Raw genomic sequence first — 21,757 nt, forward strand, 5'->3', positions numbered from 1 at the left:
TTACTAAATTTGGCAAATCATTGAGACATATACATCTATCAAGCTACATACTGAGACAATTAGGACCATTCACCTTCACCTATGCCATGTCTGCTGCCTGTCATCCCCCCTGGGGGTACCCATGTCCGTCTTCTCCCCCTCAGCTCCCGTGCCAGACTCTGGCTGCTGCCATCCATTTGGGGGTTCAGCGATGGAAACTCTGGTTTCATTCATTGGTAAGTATTGGGCCGTTTTGCTCTGGCCCATTCTGCCACTGTTCTTACATTTACCACTGTGACACATCTTTTTGTCTATTCAGATACATTTCATCCGCATCCACCCCTGATGAGCGAGCAATGATCTTGCGAAACGCGCGTCGGGTTTTCTGATGCGTGCATTTGTATATACTGCATTGTATAACGTTTGTATCAACTTTATTTATTCTCTTCATTATGTGCAAATCCATTGGCTGAGCTAATATGCTATATTATCCATGTATGTACATTCATTTTAATAAACATTTATACTGCTATTACTCTTGTTCCTCAGTGGCTAACTGTGACCACCTCATTTAAGGTCCCAGGGCAACTCTCTTCTTTTTTTGTATATGTATATAGAGATGGAGGTGTATCACTGATGACTCTTATCCTTTAAGGCCTGTACCTGGTGACCGAGGCCAACCCTGAATTGCAGCGTATGAGTAGGACTGAAAACGTGTCAACCCCCTGAAATACAGAGGCCGAGCAACCTGAGTAATGGCGGGCAAATTAAAAAGTAGCTTAGGCCTAAGGAAAACCTGAAGACGTGTCTGGCAACTATACGAGTGGTGAAATGTTATGATGCATGAAAACGTAACATGAACCGTATGAGAACGTCTAATAACAAACATCTCAATCTGTTAGCACCCATAAACGTGATGAGTGACCCCACAGGGGTAGAACTCTGTAAGGCCTAATACATGAAGAAATGATCACATGTACAAAAAAAAAAAAAAGGTCACTGCCCCCACCTATAACTAGTCTTCACAGCAAGGAGCACTGGAAGGGCAACGCATGTCAAATAAAACCAAAGAATTTCCAAGCTCAACTTACCAACCAGCCTGCGACCAGCCAAATTAACCTAACAGTATGTGTTAAAAACAGGGGTTTAGTTGCACACATTTGCAAATACATGCATAAGTTGCAGGCCACGGCAAGGCACCCTGAATGCTGCAGACCCTAACTCTAACTTTGAAGATTCTCCACAGTGGAAGCACATGTATTCTAATGGATAGATGAAGGGCAGATAACTGGAGGGAGCCCAACCCTCCTTAAAGACGCAGGAACACACTGAACACCCAGCACATTGCACAATGGCAGCAAAGGTGCCAGTGCGTTGCCTGACCAATATGTCAATAATAAAAAAAAAAAAAAAAAAAGTTACTGCCCCCACCTATAACGTGTCGACAGTAGGACTAAGGTGGTAAGCAGCGCTGCCCCCGAAATCCCATATATGCTAACTGAGGCTCAAGCAACCAACCAATAACTGCGGCAACAAGCCATGCTCTGAGGACCTCAAAAAGTATAAAACCCATATTGCTGCAACAACACCCACCTCATGTGAACATGGACACTGTGACCCAGTAAGGCTCTATCAACACAACCCCACAACAACCTCCAATGACCCATACCAAACCCCGCCCAGTGTCCTGCCTCTGCCTAACACCCATGCGACCGTCACCGTGGGGAAGCGTGTGCTCTAACGTGAACACACAAGAAATGTTGATCTGAGAAACGCGAACCATGTATAACTGAATGCATGACACTCACTGAGCTCACTAACTGAACACTGATTGGCTGATCACATACACACTCCAACCAGAACCTGAAATATAAACAGATATGTGTGAGATGCAGTTTATGTAAGATGCTTAGAGTCATAAACTGCAGTAAGAGTACCTGAAACAGGGGGATATAGACCGTATGAGGCCGATTGCATGACTCCCCACCTAACACCAAAACAAACAACCTACCAACAGTGTGAGGATGTTTTATTTTATTTTTTCCTGTATCTGAAACCACAGCCAAACAAGGAGAAGTGGTAAATGGCATGAGCTTGGATGGGGATGGTCCAGATGCAGTGCGTGCACATGTGACCCCCTGAGCCATGCTAGGTGTGTGGAGTGCCTAGGTGCTGAGTACTGGGAGGTACTCTTGCACTTAAAGCCACCCCCAGGTATCCCGTGGCCGGATGCAGGCTGCTCCTGAGCCATACAGAGCGGACCTTGCTCTGCCCAATACAGCCCCCCACCCCCCACCCCAATGGCACACCAAGATGTGGCGTCCCCTCCCCTGCCTGTAGTCCCCCCACCTGATACCTGTAACCCGAGCAAATTACCTGCCGAGGTGCCAGGGTCCAGCAGAGACCCCCACACCTGCAGCCAGCACCCATTCAGGACACAATGGGGGAGTAACTGCTGATCATCACCATAACTGGACTGGGGGGAGATCAGCATCAGGAGGACTACTGCTGATCAAAACCAAACCAGATGAACCGGGGACCGGAGGAGATCACCAGGACTGGAGGGCCATAGAGGAGTACAAGAGACACACAGTAAGCGTAGCACTCTATGATCTATATCTTCCTATAGAGGAGTAGAGGATCACCTACTGGCCCTCTGTCCATGATACACCAAGATGTGAGCGGACCTAGCTCTGCCCCTCCCCATATCCGTAGCCCTGAACAAAAGAGCGGGGAGAAGCGGCGCCCACTGCAGTGACATGACCTTCCTGTTGAAACAAAACCCAGAAGCATCAGCAAGTCGCCCGGAAATTATGCCTGTCGACCGTCCACGACACAGCCCGACTCCTCCTACAAATTCAGGCTGACCTGCCGTCAGCCTTCCCACTTATAAAAGGATGCCTCGAGATTGTGCAGAACTTTTAATGGGTGCCTTGACTGATAAAAAGGTTGAGAAACACTGGTCTAGACTTCTGGCAATAGGCTAAGTTCCTTGTGCCAATTAAAAAAAAAAAAATCTCTTACAAGGTCTCATTTTCCTTCGCAAACTTCCTGCTTTGCCAATCAGGCAATTAACCCATTTTATTTTCCTTGTCTCATTTGTTGGAACAAAGGATGAAACCCTGTTTTATCCAGAATATCTCATCTGTATGTCAAGAATAAAGCCTAAATACGTTTCAAATTCCAATGGCCATTATTTCAGTTTGAACGAGTACAAATAATATTTAGAAAATGTATAGCACTGCACTGTGTCTTTTTGACCAACCAGCTAAAGAACAATTGCAAGCTGGTGGGCTTCATGTAATGCCCCATGCTTAATGTTAGTCTAAATGTCTATAATCTACATGCGCTGTGTATTTCCAGGCTTAGTTTATGGGGAACTTTATGCAGCGAGCAGTATTTTTAGGGAAATGCAGCACATGTGTACAGTTCACATTCAGTACAATTTGGAGCACTTTGAGGCATTTTTGCATCAACCACTTTAGCCCTGGAAGGATTTGTCCCCTTCCTGACAAAAGCACTTTTTGCGATTCGGCACTGCGTCGCTGTAACTGACAATTGCACGGTTGTACGACGTGGCTCCCAAACAAAATTGACGTCCTTTTTTCCACAAAAATAGAGCTTTCTTTTGGTGGTATTTGATCACCGCTGCAGTTTTTACTTTTTTGCGCTATAAACAAAAAAACAGCGGCAATTTTGAAAAAAAAGCAATATTTTTTACTTTTTGCTATAATAAATATCCCCCCCAAAAATATAAAAAACATTTATTTTACTCAGTTTAGGCCGATATGTATTCTTCTACATATTTTTGGTAAAATAAATAAATAAATAAATCGCAATAAGCATTTGATTGGTTTGCGCAAAAGTTATAGCGTCTACAAAATAGGGAATCTTTTTTTTACTAGTAATGGCAGCGATCAGCGATTTTTATCGTGACTGTGACATTATGGCGGACAGATCGGACACTTTTGGCACTATTTTGGGACCATTTACATTTATACAGCGATCAGTGCGATTAAAAATGCACTGATTACTGTGTAAATGAGACTGGCAAGAAGGGGTTAATCAGGAGGGGGTGCTGTAGGGGTTAAGTGTGTCCTAGGGATGTGTTCTAACTATGGGGGGGCTGGGCTATGTGTGACACGACACTGATCCCGATTACAGGGAGCTGTGATCAGTGTCCTGTCACTAGGCAGAACGGGGAAATGCTTGTTTACATCAGCATTTCCCCGTTCTTCTTCTCCGTGAGACAATCTCAGGTTTCCCCGTGGACATCGAATCTGCTGGACCCGTGGTCGGACTCACGGCGGGCACACGCGCCTGCTATCCGGACCTCGCGAGATCACGTACAGTTACGTGATTTTGCGCAGCGGAGCCAACCTGCCGCAGTAGAACTGCAGCGGCTGGTCCGCAAACGGTTAAAACATCAGTCATATTCTGTAGAAGTACTTTGACATCTCTCTCTGCTATTGCATGCAAAGTAACACCTCAATTCTCCAAATGTAGACAATACTGTACAGGCGTGTCATCTTATCCGGAGATTATATTTTAGTGTTAGGCCCCCTTTCACACTGGGGCGGGAGGTGCGTCGGCGGTAAAGCTTTACCGTAGTTTTAACAGTGGTATTCGGCCACTAGCGGGGAGGTTTTACCCCCCGCTAGCAGCCGAGAAAGAGTTAAAAACCACCGCAAAGTGCCTCCGCAGAGGTATAGCCGCGCTGCCCCATTGATTTCAATGGGCAGCAGCGGTGTATACACTGCTCCAAAGATGCTGCTAGCAGGACTTTTTTCAGCGTCCTGTCAGCGCATCGCTCCAGTGTGAAAGCCCTCGGGCTTTCACCCTGGAGACACAGAAGTGGCTGTTTAAGGTCAGTTTTCAGGCAATATTTTTAGCGCAATAGCGCCTGCAAAACGACCCAGTGTGAAAGGGGCCTTATTAAAAATCAGGAAAAAAAACCCCTGAAAATTATTAGTAAACTCATAGCTGTACACCTCTGCAAAAATGCATGAAGCTGGAAAAATTAGTTTAAAAATTCTCTTTCCCTTCTCCTAACACCTATGCTGACTAACCCGTACAAGAAAAATGTATATACTTGCCTATTTTTAGCCTGCTCCGGTCACGTGATCGTCTGGGTTACTCAGCGGTGGCTGCAGGGGAGAGAAGCGAGCGAGCTCAACAATGGCTGTGAATTCTGGAAGCTGTGATGTCACCCAAAGGCTCCTATGGCCCATCTGTTGTCAGTGTTACTTGGCTGACAGTGGAATCAGATCACGTAACTGGACTGCGGCGGACTTAAACAGGTTAGTCAGGATAGGTGTAAGGAGGGGTGAGAGAGCACTTTTAAGTCTAGTTCTCTTCCGACTGGATATATACTTTAATCACTTCAGCTCTGGAAGATTTTACCCCCTTCATGACCAGGCCATTTTTTTGCTATTCGACACTGCGCTACTTTAACTGGTAATTGCACGGTCATACAACGATGTACCCAAATGCAATTTGTATAATTATTTTTACATAAATAGAGCTTTGTTTTGGTGGTATTTGGTCACCACTGTTTTAATTTTTTTGTGATATAAATGGAAAAAAAAAATTATATATATATATATATATATATATATATATATATATATATATTTTAACTTTCTGCTATAAAACATATCCAAGAAAAAATGTAAAAAAGCTAATTTCTTCATAAAATGTTGGCCAAAATGTATTCTGCTACAAAAAAAAATCAAAAAAATCCCAATAAGTTTATATTGATTGTTTTGCGTAAAAGTTATAGTGTCTATAAACTATGGTATATATATATATATATATATATATATATATATATATATATATATATATATATATATATACACATACATACATACACACACATATATACACATATACATATATATATATATATATATATATATATATATATACACACACATACATACATTGGAATTTTTTTTTTTTAATATACTAATAGCAGCAATCCCTTATAATGGGACTGTAATAGTGCGGCGGTCAATCTGACCAGGATGCTGGGGAGAAATAGACCAACTGCCATTGACATCAATACATTGATCAATGATAATACTATACACTTTCACTGTACTAATGACACTGGCTGGGAAGGGGTTAACATCGAGGGCGATCAAGGGTTGTTAAAGTGTAACTTCACCTTTACAGAAAAATCTGTTAGGTGAACTTACACAGGAACCCCTCCTCGCACCCCCCCCCCCAGGCTCCAGGACTGTGGCTGCTGATTGGTCAGCACTGACCAATTAGAATGCTCCAAAACGCCCCCCCCCCCCGACGAGGGACGTTTTGGACATTCACCTCAGAGGAATTCTAAGCCCCGGGCTCCTGACGCGGATATACCGGCGATTGTGGCGGTACAGGTCAGCAGGACCGAGGGGGGCGAGGAGGGGGACCTATGCAAGTTCACCTTACAGAGTTTTCTGTAAAGGTGAACTTACCCTTTAAATATGCGCCTATGTGTATTGTGTGTAAATTGTGCTACTTTTACTAACTGATCTCTCTTTTTCTCATCCCTGCTGAGCAGGGACGAGAAACTGACAGATCGTTCCCTTCCTACAGAGCTCTGATTACCAACGCAAGAGCTCTGGGCTGTGATTGCACACAACCAATTAGCAGGTTCCGGCCATGAATCATTGCAAGCGCACACCCTAGACCCAGAAGTAGGCAGCGGCGTATGAGTACGTGACTTTGCCTACAGCGGCCGCTCACCCAGCAGAGCGGCAAACGATTAATATTTGTACACTATATAAAAGCAAACATAAAATGGGAAAAAATGGCTTTAATGTAACTGGACACAAAAGGGGGTAAGGGTTATTAGCAGACAAAGTATCAAGTGTACGCCACTCATTGATGCAGAAATAGTGTTACTCACGGTACATGTCAAGTCAGGCCAAAGTTAAACTATTGGCAAAACTTTTTTCTCCCCCCATTTTAGATAGAGCAAGGGAGGGTTATAAAAGCCAATTGAAGAGATTTCCCCTCACTTCTCATAGCCAAACCAGAAGTGAGAGGAAGTCTCTGAAAATTAAGGGAATTCTTTGGGGACACCCAGGTCACCAGAACTAGTTTCCGCATTGGAAGATTTCCCTTATTACTTTTCTGGGGACAACCCAAAATTTGGGATTTTCTTTTACTTTCAACGATAATTGTAAACAGAACAAATAGAGAGGGTGAATCTCCTTAAATTAAAGGGGGCACAAACAGCAATAAAAACTGACAAGTGTTCTAATCCCTCGCCACTCTATCCAAAATAGAAAAACACTTTTGCCTTTAGTTCTACTTTAAATGGTTGATCGAAATAAAGAGTCCAGACGCTCTACTTTTTCCGTTCCATGCATCCTTTATTCCAACATACTGTCCTCAAGCAACAAGAAACAAATCAGAGCATATTCTGTTCATTTGACAAAACAAATTCCTAGACTCACAGTATATTATTATTTCAGGCCTACAATCCTCTTTATTGCAGGAGGCATTGTATAATCAGTCCCTTATGGTCTCTGCAGCCAAAAGACCAACTGAGCCTTTATACCCCCAGCAAAGACTCAATTTACACACCAGAGAATGTAGTGTTGCCCTTTAAACATATATATATTTATATTTTTGTGCTTTTCCAGTGTCAAAAAGGGAAAAGATATTACAAAGGGGATTTAGAATTTTCTTCAGAAATGTTCTTCTCCCAGAAAGTATTGTAAAAAAATCACTTAATAGCAAAAAATTAATTTAGGGATAAAAACTTAAGAAAACCCTTTAAAGTAGTTTTAAAAAACCAGAGCAGTCTTTTCTGTGCCTAAGAACGAAAAAGATAAATGACAGAACAAGACAAAACCATAGATCCTAGTGTTGAAAAACAAACATACATGAGAGAAAAGAGGAACAGAGCTTTGGAAAAAAAATTAAGAATCACAAAAAAGAAAGCCAGATGAAATCCGATCATTCTTCTAGAAATACATTTTCACATTTACAGTTTAACATTACATTTTGCTTACACAAACATCCCATAAGTGGCATTCAGAATGTCTTAGAGTTAAATTATTGATCTATGAATTCTATTCAGTTTGTTTTCTTACATGATATTAAACTTGAAATAATTTATTGTGGATAAATATCTTCTTGGAAAAAAAAAACAGCAAAAAGGAAATTACAAATCAGAAGAATGCCCCATCAAGATACCACATTATACAATTGATTTGATCGAGTTAAAAGAAAAGGAATAAATCATCAGTTAAAGAAGATACAGATTATCAGGTAAGGCTGTACACCAGATCCAGAAAACATAGCCGACTGACCCACAGCTATTGCGATTGGGTTAACCTGTGGTAAAATGGCGTCCTTCAAAATGATGATGTGTAAACACGTTCCAGAATATAAAGTGTGCTCTAGAAAAAGAGGTTCCAGGTCCACCCGGACTCTTCTAAAGGCTGAGATTAAGTTACAGCAGCTGATAGCACATGGACAATAAAAAATAAAGAAAGACAGGTGCCACCGGATGCTTGATTAGCATCATTCAACCCCACTGAGGGTGTCTTTGGGCAGGATAAAGAGAATGCCCAGCACCGTAGTGGACAGGTCTTCTCAGACTTGTCGCTTCTGCCATTCACAGTAACTGAGGTAAAACTGGAAGAATCTCTCAGGAGTTGGGCAGCTCATGAGAAATGAACTGCTTTAGTCTTTCTAGATATTGTGCATACAGCTCTATGTCATTGTGCCCTGCCCCTTCCACCCAGAGTGGCTCTACGGCTCGGGGGCAGCGCTCGTACATTGCCAGGCCATGGGAGAAATCAATCACTTCATCTTCCGTTCCATGGATTATCAGCACCGGAGAGGTGACCTTGGTTATTTTGTCAATACTACAAAAGAAAGAAGAGTAAAGCGTTAAGAAGCAGAACCCAACACATACAAATATACAAAGGAACAATAATCTTAATATGGGATTCAGCTACACCTAGTAAGCATTATACAATCTACTATACTGCACATATGGTCAAGGTTATGGGAACATCATGGCAGTAATGGGGACCATTTTTTAAGGATCACACTTGCCTAGGTGGATGCAGCATCGGTCCCCCACCAGTTCTAAGACTGAGAATCGAGCAATCAAACACCGCTGATCGCTTGGTTCTCAGAGCTCCATGAGCAGAGAGCTGGTTCTCTGCTCTGCCCCACCACGCTCACTGAACAGCTGGGTGGTGGAGGGGGCGGCAGTGGCTGGCTTAGTCTCTTCTCAGCAGCTTACTGAGAGGTCGAGCCAGCTGCCGGTCCAGGAATCTGGATGGATGCTGAGCATATGTTCAGGATCCTTTCAGAGCCTGGACTGGCTCTGTGACAGCCAACAAGGGACTTTTGTCCACTGCTGGCTGAAAATGGGTCACAGGAATGCGGAACGAACTGCACTCCTGTGACCCAAAGGAGAAGTATAAAGCTTTGGTTATATTCCTCCTTTAAAGTGGACGTTCAGGCAAAGCCTAATGCTAAACCTGCTCTCTGACACATTCTAAACCTGTAAAGCAAAAATTGCTATGCATATCTATTCTGCAGCCGATCTGGTCCAGTCCGGGCATCCGCTGTCAGCGCTGGCTGCAGTGTGGAGGCGGGTGCAGGAGAGGCAGCCGACAACAGAATCTCTATAGCAGGGATATGCAATTAGCGGACCTCCAGCTGTTGCAAAACTACAAGTCCCATCATGCCTCTGCCTCTGGGTGTCATGCTTGTGGCAGTCAGAGTCTTGCTATGCCTCATGGGACTTTTAGTTCTGCAACAGCTTGAGGTCCGCTAATTGCATATCCCTGCTCTATAGTAAGGCTGGCCATACACTATACAATTTTCTTATTCAAATTCCTTTAGAGTTACCTTCAACCATGTAGTGCAAGGGCCTGCCCGATAGCATACAAATTGAAAGGGTTTAGGTTTGACCTCATATTATATGGTTTTGGTAAATCTAAAGGAAAGTTGAACAAGAAAATTGTATAGTGTATGGCCAGCCTTAGTCTATGGGTGATGTCAATTCCCAGCCATTTCACAGCCGCTGGAAACAAGACCCGATTGGATGCAGAATAGGCAAGTACAGCGATGTTTGCTTTACAAGGTTAGATAGATTAGGTTTAGAATGTGGCAGAGAGCAGGTATAGAGTTCGTTTTTGCCTGGACTTACACTCTAAGGCAGACAAAGTCTAATGTAATGTTGACTAGCTCTCCCTCCATGGTTGTCAAATCACTTCAACACTGGACTATTTTAGAACCTATCTATACCACATTCAAAGGGTCACACGGGCACTGTTAGCAGCTTAATCTGAATCTTACTCTTTGACAGCGCCCATATGACCCATGGCTGTGTCCAGAGCTGCTGGCAGGTAAGTAGAACACAACTTTTAATGGCACTACAGAAGTGAGGATTGTTGCACATTTATGTAACGTTGGTGCCTAGAATTCAGCTGCCATGTGGGTGTGAATGGTGCAAAATAACCCGTCATTTTTCTTCCATGGAATTGCTGGACAAGACTTTAGCTCTGTGTGTAAAGAGGTTGCCGCACATTATCCAATCTTAGCTTAAAAATGTTCCTGTGCCAGTTAAACTATTACATTATTCACCGATGAATGTCATTTAACAACGTTCACATAAACAAGTATAGAAAAGGATCCAATTTATGTTCCGTGGCCTTTAGTGGAATTTTTTTTTTCTGAAACCATCAGACAGATTAACAGAGGAGTCTGCCATGAGGTTTTGAAAGTGGAAGATTTTGGCAAATAGAGACCAATCCACAAAGTACCATGTTAATGTTAATTTGTTCTTCTGCTAACAACCTTAAAGTCTAAATTCTTTACATTCAGAGTTTCACCAATACATAGGTTGACTCCGGGTATAAAAATAAACCTTTCATGGCATATCCTCCTCGAGTAATGCCATTTTAATTACAGTTGAAGATCATTTTCAGGCTGGAATGGATCTGTTGAGGAATAAGTTAAGCTGTACAGGAGACGGCTATCTTTGCTCCAAGTTACTCTTTATTTAATGGTGACATTTCTTCCACTGCTTTTTATTTGCTCCAACTAAACAATATTTGCATTTTGTGAAAATTGGAAACATTCCCTTGGCAAACTCAGCTTCCGACTTCTGGAGAAGGCAATATTTAAACAGCAGTGTGTGTGTGGACGGTTCCCCGCGGCTGTAGCATCGAGTCTGTCAAACGGCAGATAATTGAATCCTGACAAAACCAGGGGGCTTAATAATAAAAATGCAAAGAATTCCATGCAAATTGTATATATATTGTCCCTTAATTAGAAACGAAAAATAATTAAAAATAGTGAACTGGTATGTATTAGGGAAAATATGCTTTTTGTGAATGTTCATAGCGAATCAATTAGATTATGTTAGATCTAATACACCAGTTTATTTTTAGATGCATTCCAGTTGATAAAAAAATAAATAAATAATATTTTCTAAGGAGCACACAATGCAACAAACCTGTCAGGCCCCTAACCTCTTCCAAACTGGAGTCCCTGTGGTGTCAGCAAGTGCAAAACAAACCTTCAGATCAGTGTCTGCATTCCTGTGAAGCTCCTTGGATTCCAGGCCAGAACCACTGCTTAGGTGGGAATTAAAGCGATAGTAAACTTTACTAAAAAAACAAAACAAAACAAAAACAAAACAAAAAATCTTCTCCCTGCAAGCTCATGTGCTAGTTTGCACCACATAAGACCTTGAGACAAAGCCGTCCAGTGGTGTACTGTCACCACAGACAGGGCTTCCATCTTCATCAGGTTCCGGGTTCGCGGGCCCCGGTCGCTTGAATGGCCGAGCAGCGATGATGTCACTCCCAAACATGCGTGCGGGGGTCTCGGCTGCAGCACAGGTCTCTGTTAAAAAAAAAGCATGGGTATGCCGGTCCTTCAGAGCACATACGCCGGTGACGTCACTGGCTGTAGAGACACTGAATATCTCCTAAATGGTGCATGTTTAGGAGATATTCCTTGTACTTACAGGTAAACTTTATGTTAAGCATATCTTTAGGTACAAGTGTCCAAGCAGAGTTTACTACCACTTTAACCACTTCAATACCGGGCACTTTCACCCCCTTCCTGCCCAGGCCAATTTTCAGCTTTCAGCGCTGTCACACTTTGAATGACAATTGTGCAGTCATGCAACGCTGTACCGAAATGAAATTTTGATCATTTTTTTTCACACAAATAGAGCTTTCTTTTGGAGGCATTTGATCACCTCTACGGTTTATATTTTTTTGTGCTATAAACAATTCTGAAAAAAAAAAAAAATATATATATATATTGGTTTGCGCAAAAGTTATAGCGCCTACAATAGGTTATTGATTTATGGCATTTTTTTTTTTTTTTCTAGTAATGGCGGTGATCTGCAATTTTTTATCATGACTGCGACATTGCAGTGGACACATCGGACACGTTTTTGAAACCATTGACATTTACACAGCAATCAGTGCTATAAATAGCCACTGATTACTGTATAAATGTCACTGGCAGGGAAGGGGTTAACACTAGGGGGCGATCAAGGGGTTAAATGTGTTCTAACTGTGGGAGGAGACCGATCGTTGGTCCTATATACTAAGAACACATGATCGGTCTCCTCTCCCGACAGGACGTGGATCTGTGTGTTTACACACATAGATCCAGGTTCCTGCTCTGTCACGAGGGATCGCGGGTGCCCGGCAGACAACGTGGCTGCCGGGCATGTCCCTGGCGATGAGCGCACCCTATGCCGGCAGGAAGCAGAGGACGTCATATGACGCCTGCGATAAGCTGATGAGTACTTTCATAGTTCATTGGCCCTTCCTACAATTCACTGTCTGCCTGAATGGGAGGTAGGGGCAGAAACCTGTACCAACTTACTTCTAAGAAAAAATAAATAAATAAATGTACATTTATTTACCTGCAAAAAAATGTGCATTTACTTTTTTTTCTTTAATGAACGTAGACTTTACCTTAGCAAAACCTCTCTCCAATGGGAATAAACTACTACAGCTTACAGAATTGAAAATGGTGGAAGTTGGCAGAGGGGAAACAGTGGGAGTGCCAACACAACACTGGTAAAAATGAAGCAATGGCCCTTTACCTGGGAAAGGCATCAAAACAGTAGGTCTTCCTTGTATCAGGAAAAGCAACACGCAGTCCAGACATGAGAGGGGAGTGCAGTATGACGGCTGCACATTCGTAGCGTGAGGCCAGGTCTACTGTAGGAACGGTGCCGATACTCTGACCATACAGGATAATGTTCTCAGGGCTGACAGCATATCTGTGGAGATAAAAAAAAGGCACTTCCATGAAAAATGTGTTAACACTAGAGCTGCACGATTTTGGCTAAAATGAGAATCACGATTTTTTTTTCCTTAGAATAAAGATCACGATTCTCGCTGTGTAACATCTTTTTTCAAATTTCACAAAAAACATTGGGCTAACTTTAATGTTTAATTTTTTTTTTTAATTCATTAAAATGTAAATCTAAAATGACAGGTCCTTAAATGTAAGCATTTATTCTTGCTGGTAGTTAGAATCTTTAATAGTCGCAAACAAAATGAAGGTTTCCCCATTTAGAATAATAAGCTGTCAGGTTACTAAATATTCCCAAACTGGGTCTCTTTTACAGCCTGCTGGCATTTTGCTCCTCAAGCGAGGAATAAAGCACTTCAAGCTATGTCCAGAAAGATCACAAGGTTTATACGTTGCTTAGGTTTCACTTTCATTTTTACTGCTTTCCCTTCCTCCTCACACTTAGAGCCTGGTACAGATGTATTTCTCCTTAATCATACAGTTTGTATTATACATAGATTTGCAAAACAATGGATAAAATATTATTCCTGAACTTTGTGTTAACTCATGGTTACTGTGAAATTGTGTGAATGCATCAATGCAGTGCATGATATCTCAGCTTGGATTCATTGAATGAGTTTACAAAAAATCTAAATATTGCAGAATATACAGCCTCATTGCTACATAACTAAGCTCAATTTCATGCTGAATAAACTAAACTAAATTATTATTGTATCTTATATAGAAAACTATATTTGGATAGATTTTTTACTCCAAGAGCATTTTATTAAAATGAATGTGATAAAAACCTAAAAAAATTTGATTTCAAATCAAAAAATTGATTTTATTTTTAGATCATCGATTTTTATCCACCCTGGTTTATTCACTATTCATTTAGTATTACTCCAATTTCAATTCATACCATTTTTGCAGTATTTCCTTTTATTATTATTCATTTCTATGACTCATTTGTGTGTGTGTAAATTTCAACTAGCGCTACTGAGGTCTGTAAACAGCTTTTTAAACGGTCTGTTAAGAGGTAGAAAAAGAAGAAACTAAAAAAGCCTAACCTGCCAATTAAAAAAATACAAAAACATATAAAAGGATCCAGGATGTCAAACTGATCAAATCTCACTGCCTGCCTCCACAATGTACTTCTTGAAAGTGTGGAAGGTGCAGCATCTATAGAAACCACCACATAACTAGACCAGTTCTCCAACCCCGACTACAACTCAATGGAGCTGTGGGATCGATTGCCAACAGTGGTTACATTTTCTCCTCTCCTCCATGGACCCCATTTTCTTTGTTCTCACTTTAATTTCCAAGCAATAACATCTTTACACTTCTATTTAATGGTTCCCTTAGCCATTAACAAAAGACAAGAGCATGAAAAATGAACCGATAACTTGCCATGCTAACAGTCTGCTACAGAAGAATATACTTTACTAGATATATACAGCCACAATATAACGTTTTAGTTTTGACCTAAAAACTTTAAAATTTCTGCCAGTTTCTTTCCTGCCAGTCACACAAAATCAATCTTGTTTTGGTGTATTGTCTTCTAGTAATCGCAATGTTTTCATACCACCCTCCATTCTGGGACCACTCTAAGGCCCCTTTCACACTGGGGCGGTTTGCAGGCGTTATTGCGCTAAAAATAGCGCCTGCAAACCGCCCCTAAACAGCCTCCACTGTTTGTTCAGTGTGAAAGCCCGAGGGCTTTCACACTGAAGCGGTGCGCTGGCAGGAGAAGAAAAAAACTCCTGCAAGCCGCATCTTTGGAGCGGTGAGGGAGCGGTGTATTCACCGCTCCTAACCATTGAAATCAATGGGACAGCGCGGCTATACCGGGGTAATACCGCGGCTATAGCCGCGCTATATGAGGGATTTTAACCCTCTTTCGTCCGCCAGCGGGGGGTTAAAACCGCACCGCTAGCGGCCGAATACCGTGGTAAAACAGCGCTAAAAATAGCGCTGTTTTACCGCCGACGCCCCCTACCGCCCCAGTGTGAAAGGGGCCTAATGCCCTGTACACACGGTCGGATTTTCCAACGGAAAATGTGTGATAGGACCTTGTTGTCGGAAATTTCGACCATGTGTGGGCTCGATCACACATTTTCCATCGGAATTTCCGACACACAAAGTTTGAGAGCTTGCTATAAAATTTTCCGACAACAAAACCCGTGTGTGCACAAATCCGACGCACAAAGTGCCACGCATGCTCAGAATAAATTAAGAGATGAAAGCTATTGGCTACTGCCCCGTTTATAGTCCCAACATACGTGTTATACGTCACCACGTTCAGAACGATCGGATTTTCTGACAACTTTGTGTGACTGTGTGTATGTAAGACAAGTTTGAGCCAACATCCGTCAGAAAAAATCCATGGATTTTGTCGGAATGTCCGATCAATGATTACCACAACCATATAATATGAAGTCTAACCTAAAGACTTTCAAATTTGTATTCAATAAGGCAGACCTTATTGAAGGTAAATCTAAATAAAATCTAATAAAAGTCAGTTATTAAAAAAAGTTATGTGTACAAAAAGCAAAATTATTTGTAAAATGTTATTTTATCCCTAAGCATAATGAAGACAATATGTACAAAATGATATATATTCCCTTTCCCCTTCTCTTCTTACCACAGAAGAAGATAATGAACAGAACAAGTTCTCCAACTCTAGACATAAAGTCAAGCAGGAGTCATTCGTCTAGTCAGCGAACTTAATAAGGAATGAAGGAATTTTCGCAGACAGGACATGAAGATGAGAGGTCTTAGTGATTTTCCTAGCTTGCAGTTATGAACTCCTTTAATGAGAAGGAGCTCACTGGGCGAGAAGCGTAACGAGCAGACGGGAGGAAGGAAAAAGACGTGAAGGAATACGGCGTTCACAGGTGTTCACCACATGATGGTCAGGGGGAGAAAAAGCCTCTCAAGATTTCAACACCTATTATCCAAGTCTAACACTTCCTACCGCGAACAACATGTTTGATCAGTTAAGACTTCCCTAACTGGATTAACTTAAGATTCTTTTTCTTGCTTCACCAACTCCAAACCCAACCCCTGAATGTCATATACATAATAAGGAACGTACTTGATGGAAATCTGCTAAAGAGAATTCTTAAATCTTCAAACACAGCGGGAGATAAAGCAATACATGAACTATGAAGAGCAGAGGTACCATTTTTCAGCCCACTGAACTCGTTAGTAAATTCAGTTTTGTACAATGTTAGGGGGGGGGGGGGGAGCGCAGTGGGAGATGAAGTAGTACATGGAGCCATCAAGAGCACAATTTGCACTCAGCCTCCACTCCTTCGTAATTTCACCGATCTGTGAACAGCTTTAACAGAACATAAATTTAAAGTAGTCAATACAAGTGTATTAAGTCACTTTGCTACTCCTGTTAAAGCTGAACAAAGCTGTTCTTCAAAAAGCACAGCGACATCATTAAAATGACCTTCACACCTCGTGTTCCTGTTTTTAGTTTGTGTACCAAATACTTCACTTTTTGCTTATACTTTCTATATTAAATATTTAATAAAAATATACTAACCACCTAACAACGTAATACCCTTCCAGCATTGCATGATGCTCTGTGCTGAGGAATGGTAACCAAAATGGTTACTTTTTTTTGTTATTTTTTTTCTTTAACTTTATTGCTACCATGGGGGGGGCATCAAACCTCCGATTGCATGGGCAGGCGCCAGCTCCTTTTTATGGATACTGTAGTTTATTAGACTGGCACTGCCTCCCCTGCAGCTCAGCAAGCACAGATCACACTCGATTATCTGCTTACTTAGCTACAACAGTCAGGGAATGACAACTCTGAACCTCGGAAGCCACAAACTGCTAATCGCTTCCGGGTTCATTCATCGCCGAAGAGATTGGAGAACAGATACAGAACTTTCTAGGAACTGTAAGGGGTCATATACACTAGCATTTGAGGGTGGTAAAGCTCTGCAGTTGAGCAGTGTTTTGTACCACCTCACAACCTGTCCCCCGCAAGACGGTGTCTTGCCGAGAAAGTTCCCTCGGCGGATAAGGACCCCCTTGTACTGTGCATGCGCAGTACGAACGACTACGGAGCCGCCGAAAGTCTCCGAAGTTGAACAGCTGATCGTCAGCTATACACGGCGCCTGCGCACTGAGTCCAGGTTCAAGCCCCACCACCCAAGTGGGCATAGAGATTGAATAAAACTATGCGGAGCGAAGCGAGGCCGTGCCCGAAGCGTGGCGAGCGAAGCGAGCCCGCGAATGGCCCTGTTACAGGCACCGTGTACAGCTGACTCTCAGCTGTTCAGCTTCGGCTATTTTCAGCGGCTCGTACTGCGCAAGCGCTGCGCAGTACAGGGGAGTCCTCATCCGCCGGGGGGAACTTTCTCGGCAGAACACCGGAAAGACAGCGGCCCACAGTAAACACGTGCCGTGGTATCGATGCTTTGCGGCTGTAGCAGGCATTATACCTCTGGTCAGATTCTGGAAACAGCCCACATTTTTATGTACCGATTATTAGAGGTACTTATATAGCGCCATCAATTTACGCAGCTCTTCACATATGTATTGTAGATTCACATCAGTCCCTGCCTCTCATGGAGCTTACAATCTAAGGTCCCTAACTCACATTCATACATAAATATACTCTGGATAATTAAGACAGGAGCCAATTAGCCTTCCACCACTTGTTTGGAGTGTGGGAGGAGAGTACACAAGGGAAACCCACGCAGGCACAGGGAGAACATGGAATCTCCAGTTGCAGGTAGTGCCATGGTTGGGATACGAACCAACGACCCTAGTGCTACCAGGCAGAAGTGCCAACCCCTTAGCCACTGGGCTGCCCTGCCCATTCAAGTGAATAGGGATGCCCTGCAACCTTACGCAATGCATTGTATTCCAGCATCTAGGGGGGGTTAAAACAAGTAAATGGCAATTTCTTTTAGGCCTTGTTTACAGTCACGTTGCTCTCTAAAGAGGGATACGCATTTGATAGGAGGTGATGAGATGTTGTGTCACCTCCTCACTGCCTATCAAATGCGTATCCCTCTTTAGAGAGCACCGTAAGGGTAAACAAGGCCTAAAAGTAATCGCCAGGATTCCATTTATGATATACATGACTACCAAAGGCTGCATGAAACATAAAATGCTAAGCTAACGCTTTAACCCCCTGAATACGAAGATGTTTGTTTCTCCATTGACTGGCAGAAATGCCTGTGAGTGGGCAACTACCTATCAGACCCGACACTGACTGTTCCAGTCTTCTAACTATAGAAAACCATCAGGGTGGGCATCGATCATGTGATTGCCATATCAGTTTCTAAAGCTGGAGGGGGAGAGGAAAAAAAATAAAGTATCTGATATGACAACCATAAACCGTGTGTGAGATTTAACATCATTGGAAATAAGGTTGGGCTGTGTTTGTGCTTACCCCACCATTTCATCATCACAAAAAGCACAAGATGCTCAGAAGGAGTTGCTATTGGTTTACAGAAGCAGATTTTCTGTGCACACCAATGACATGCTGAAGAGACACCAGTCAGTGGAAAGTTACAATAAAATGTGTATGAAATTCGTGCAATTTTTTTTTTTTTTTACTTCCCTCCAGCTGCCTAGAATTACGTTCTATCCTATATTGGTCATGCATCATAACTCCTGATTAAGAAAGCATGCTGCCAACGTACTGTACTGGGTTCAACATAAAGAGGAATAGCATTTGTTTAAATGTATACAGGCTATAAATACTGTTAGAGCAAAGGCTGCAATATGTTTGAAAACACATGTGTGTCACTCAGCAACTTGTGTGTTTGGTTATCATCATTCATGTTATCGCTCACCCCCCCACTGCCAAGTCAACTGGTTACCCTGCAACAAGTTATCAGGATCAGATATTAGTCATCATAGTTGTCTGGTCCATTGACAATGAAAGCAACTAAACACAACTGTTGCACATAAACACACAATCAAATTCCAACACATAGGTGTTTCTTAAAAGCAAAGTTCCAGTCTGAAAAAAAGTCAGCAGCTACAAGCACTGTAGCTGCTGACTTTTAATACAAGGACACTTACCTGTCCAGGGAGCCCGCGATGGCGGCAACCCAAGCCGATACGTCAAGCTGGCGAGTTGCTCTGCGCTTTCTGAATAGTCCCGCCTCTGTTTGTCTCAGAAGGCAGAGAGGGAGTGTAAGGAGGAGGGGCCAGAAATGACATATCACCATGCGGCGATCTTACCAGGGAGTGGGAGCGGATACCTGTCGGGGGGGTGGGGGTGGATTGGGTGGGAGGAAGCAAACAAGCGGAGCTTCCCCTTTTGGGTGGAGCTCCGCTTGAAGTAAGCCATAGAGGATTCAAATCTTGGCTGATTCAGCAGGGACCAGCCGAGATTTGAACCATGTATGGGCAGGCTGGCTGTAACCAAGTCGATCCATTACTTGACTTGGGTACAACCAACATGTTGGATTTTTAGGATATGATTGTATCTATCAATTTATAGCCACTAGCAACATTTGCCGTGTTCTCCCAGCAGGTACGGCACCCTGCCCGGAGAACACAACAGCTCCACGGGAGGAATTTCCACAACAACACAGTCAATTCAGCGATTTTCTTCCCTGCAACCCGCGGCTGCAGGAAAGAAAAGTCATACCATCTATGGCCGGCTTTACTGAACCTTAAACTTTTTATATAAGGACCAAATGATCAAGATTACATTCAAAACATCAAATACAGCATTATGCATGAACTATATTACCACCATCATAGATACCCATGAAGGAACACTAAGATTTTTTAAATGCATTTCCTAGCTATGGATAGAGAGGGTGAAGGATTAGAGCCCGTCAAGTCTTTATTACTGTGTGGAGTCTCTTATCTCTACTAGTGACCATTGGTACAGAAAATGGCAAATAAAAACTGTAGTACTAGAGGAAATCTTTCAATAAGGGGAACTTGTTCAAGGGGACATTTCCCCTCATTTCAGTGAGATTTCCTTTTTTTGTGACTCTGGGACAGGAAGTTAGATAACCAACCGCCCCCTCGTGGGACACCGCAAAAGAAAGCCACAAGAAAGTTGTGTCTATTGTGTTTCTGGAGTGGGATGGGGACTTCCAACACACGGCCGTATCTTAGCTGAGGCCTAGGCTACATACAGTTAATACACAACGCTCAGCATGCGCACCCATTACTGCACTAGTTTGAACTATTTAACTTGTTTGTCGGGCGTACCCATGTAAACGGCCTCTCAGCGGATGAGCTTTATTCTTTAGCTATAGACAACTGACCTTCAGAAAGTAACGTCTGCCCAGATAAAATGACATCAGTTCTCCGTTACAAATTGGCTGGAGTTATTTTTTTTTCTATTGTCTTTAACCAAAAGAGGAGGAAAAATAAATAAATAAAAAAACACAATCTGGCAGAGATTCTAACCTTCTCCACCCACTCCTTTCACTTGAATTCTTATTTACATAGTTAGTAAGGTAGAATAAAGACACCAGTCCATCCAGCTCAACCTGAGTGAGTACACCCTCACATCAGTCCCTACCCTTAAGGAGCCCACAATCCAAGGTCCCCAACTCACATTCATATACTAGGGCCAATTTTTGTCCAGAAGCCAATTAACCTACCATCATGTCTTTGGAGTGTGGGAGGAAACCGGAGTACCCGGAGGAAACCCACGCAGGCACAGGGAGAACATGCAAACTCCAGGCAGGTAGTGTCGTGGTTGGGATACGAACCAGCGACCCTCCGAACCAGTGACCCTTTTTACTGCTAGGTGAGAGTGCTACTCACTACACCACTGTGCCGCCCTTCAAAGGAGTTGGAAAGGCAGAAGGTTTTTTTTTATCTTAATGCATTCTATGTGTTAAGATAAAAAGCATTCTGTGTGCAGCAGCCCCTTAACACTTACCTGAGGTCCCTCTATGTCCAGCGATGTCCACGAGTGTCTCAGCCACCCGAGATTCTCCTTCCTGGTTGGCTGAGACACAGCAGCAGCGCCATTGGCTCCCGTGGCTGTCAAAGTCAGCTAGCCAATCGGGAGCGAGAGGGGGCAGGGCCAGGTTAGGGGGCTCCGTGTCTGAATGGATACAGGGAGCTGTGACTCGGCTCGGGTGCCCCCACAGCAAGCCTGCTTGCTGTGGGGGCACTGAACAGGATGGAGGGGTCAGGAGCACAGAAGGAGGACCTGAGGAGAGGAGGATCCGGGCTGCTCTGTGCAAATCCCCTGCAACAGAGCAGGCAAGTATAACAGGTTTAATATTTTTATAGGAAAAAAAAAAACGAGACTTTACAATCCCTAACTCATACGTAGATGTGCTTGGTTTCTATAAGCAAGATAAATGACATTCTTTACAATCAGGCTAGTTCCCATCTACTGTATTCCTTTAACCACTTACCGCCCACCTGCCGTCATATGACGTCCTTGACTTTGTGCGAGTATATCTGTATGATGCCTGCCACTACAGGCATCATTCAGATATCAGCTTTT

At 42.8% G+C, this 21,757-nt stretch overlaps 1 protein-coding gene across 1 annotated transcript in view; it reads right to left on the reverse strand.

The window, feature by feature from the left end:
• Positions 1-7,331: 7,331 nt before the first annotated feature.
• Positions 7,332-21,757, reverse strand: part of ABHD17C (abhydrolase domain containing 17C, depalmitoylase) — a 59,222-nt gene continuing 44,796 nt past the window's right edge. The window contains exons 2-3 of the mRNA XM_073618472.1: positions 13,088-13,267; positions 7,332-8,858 (exon numbers count right to left, since the gene is read on the reverse strand). Of these exons, the coding sequence (XP_073474573.1) occupies positions 8,639-8,858; positions 13,088-13,267 (400 nt within the window). The 3' untranslated portion in view covers positions 7,332-8,638. The remainder of the gene's footprint in view (positions 8,859-13,087; positions 13,268-21,757) is intronic.

This window comes from Aquarana catesbeiana, linkage group LG03 (genome assembly GCF_042186555.1).
Source record: "Aquarana catesbeiana isolate 2022-GZ linkage group LG03, ASM4218655v1, whole genome shotgun sequence".
Lineage (NCBI taxonomy): Eukaryota > Metazoa > Chordata > Amphibia > Anura > Ranidae > Aquarana > Aquarana catesbeiana.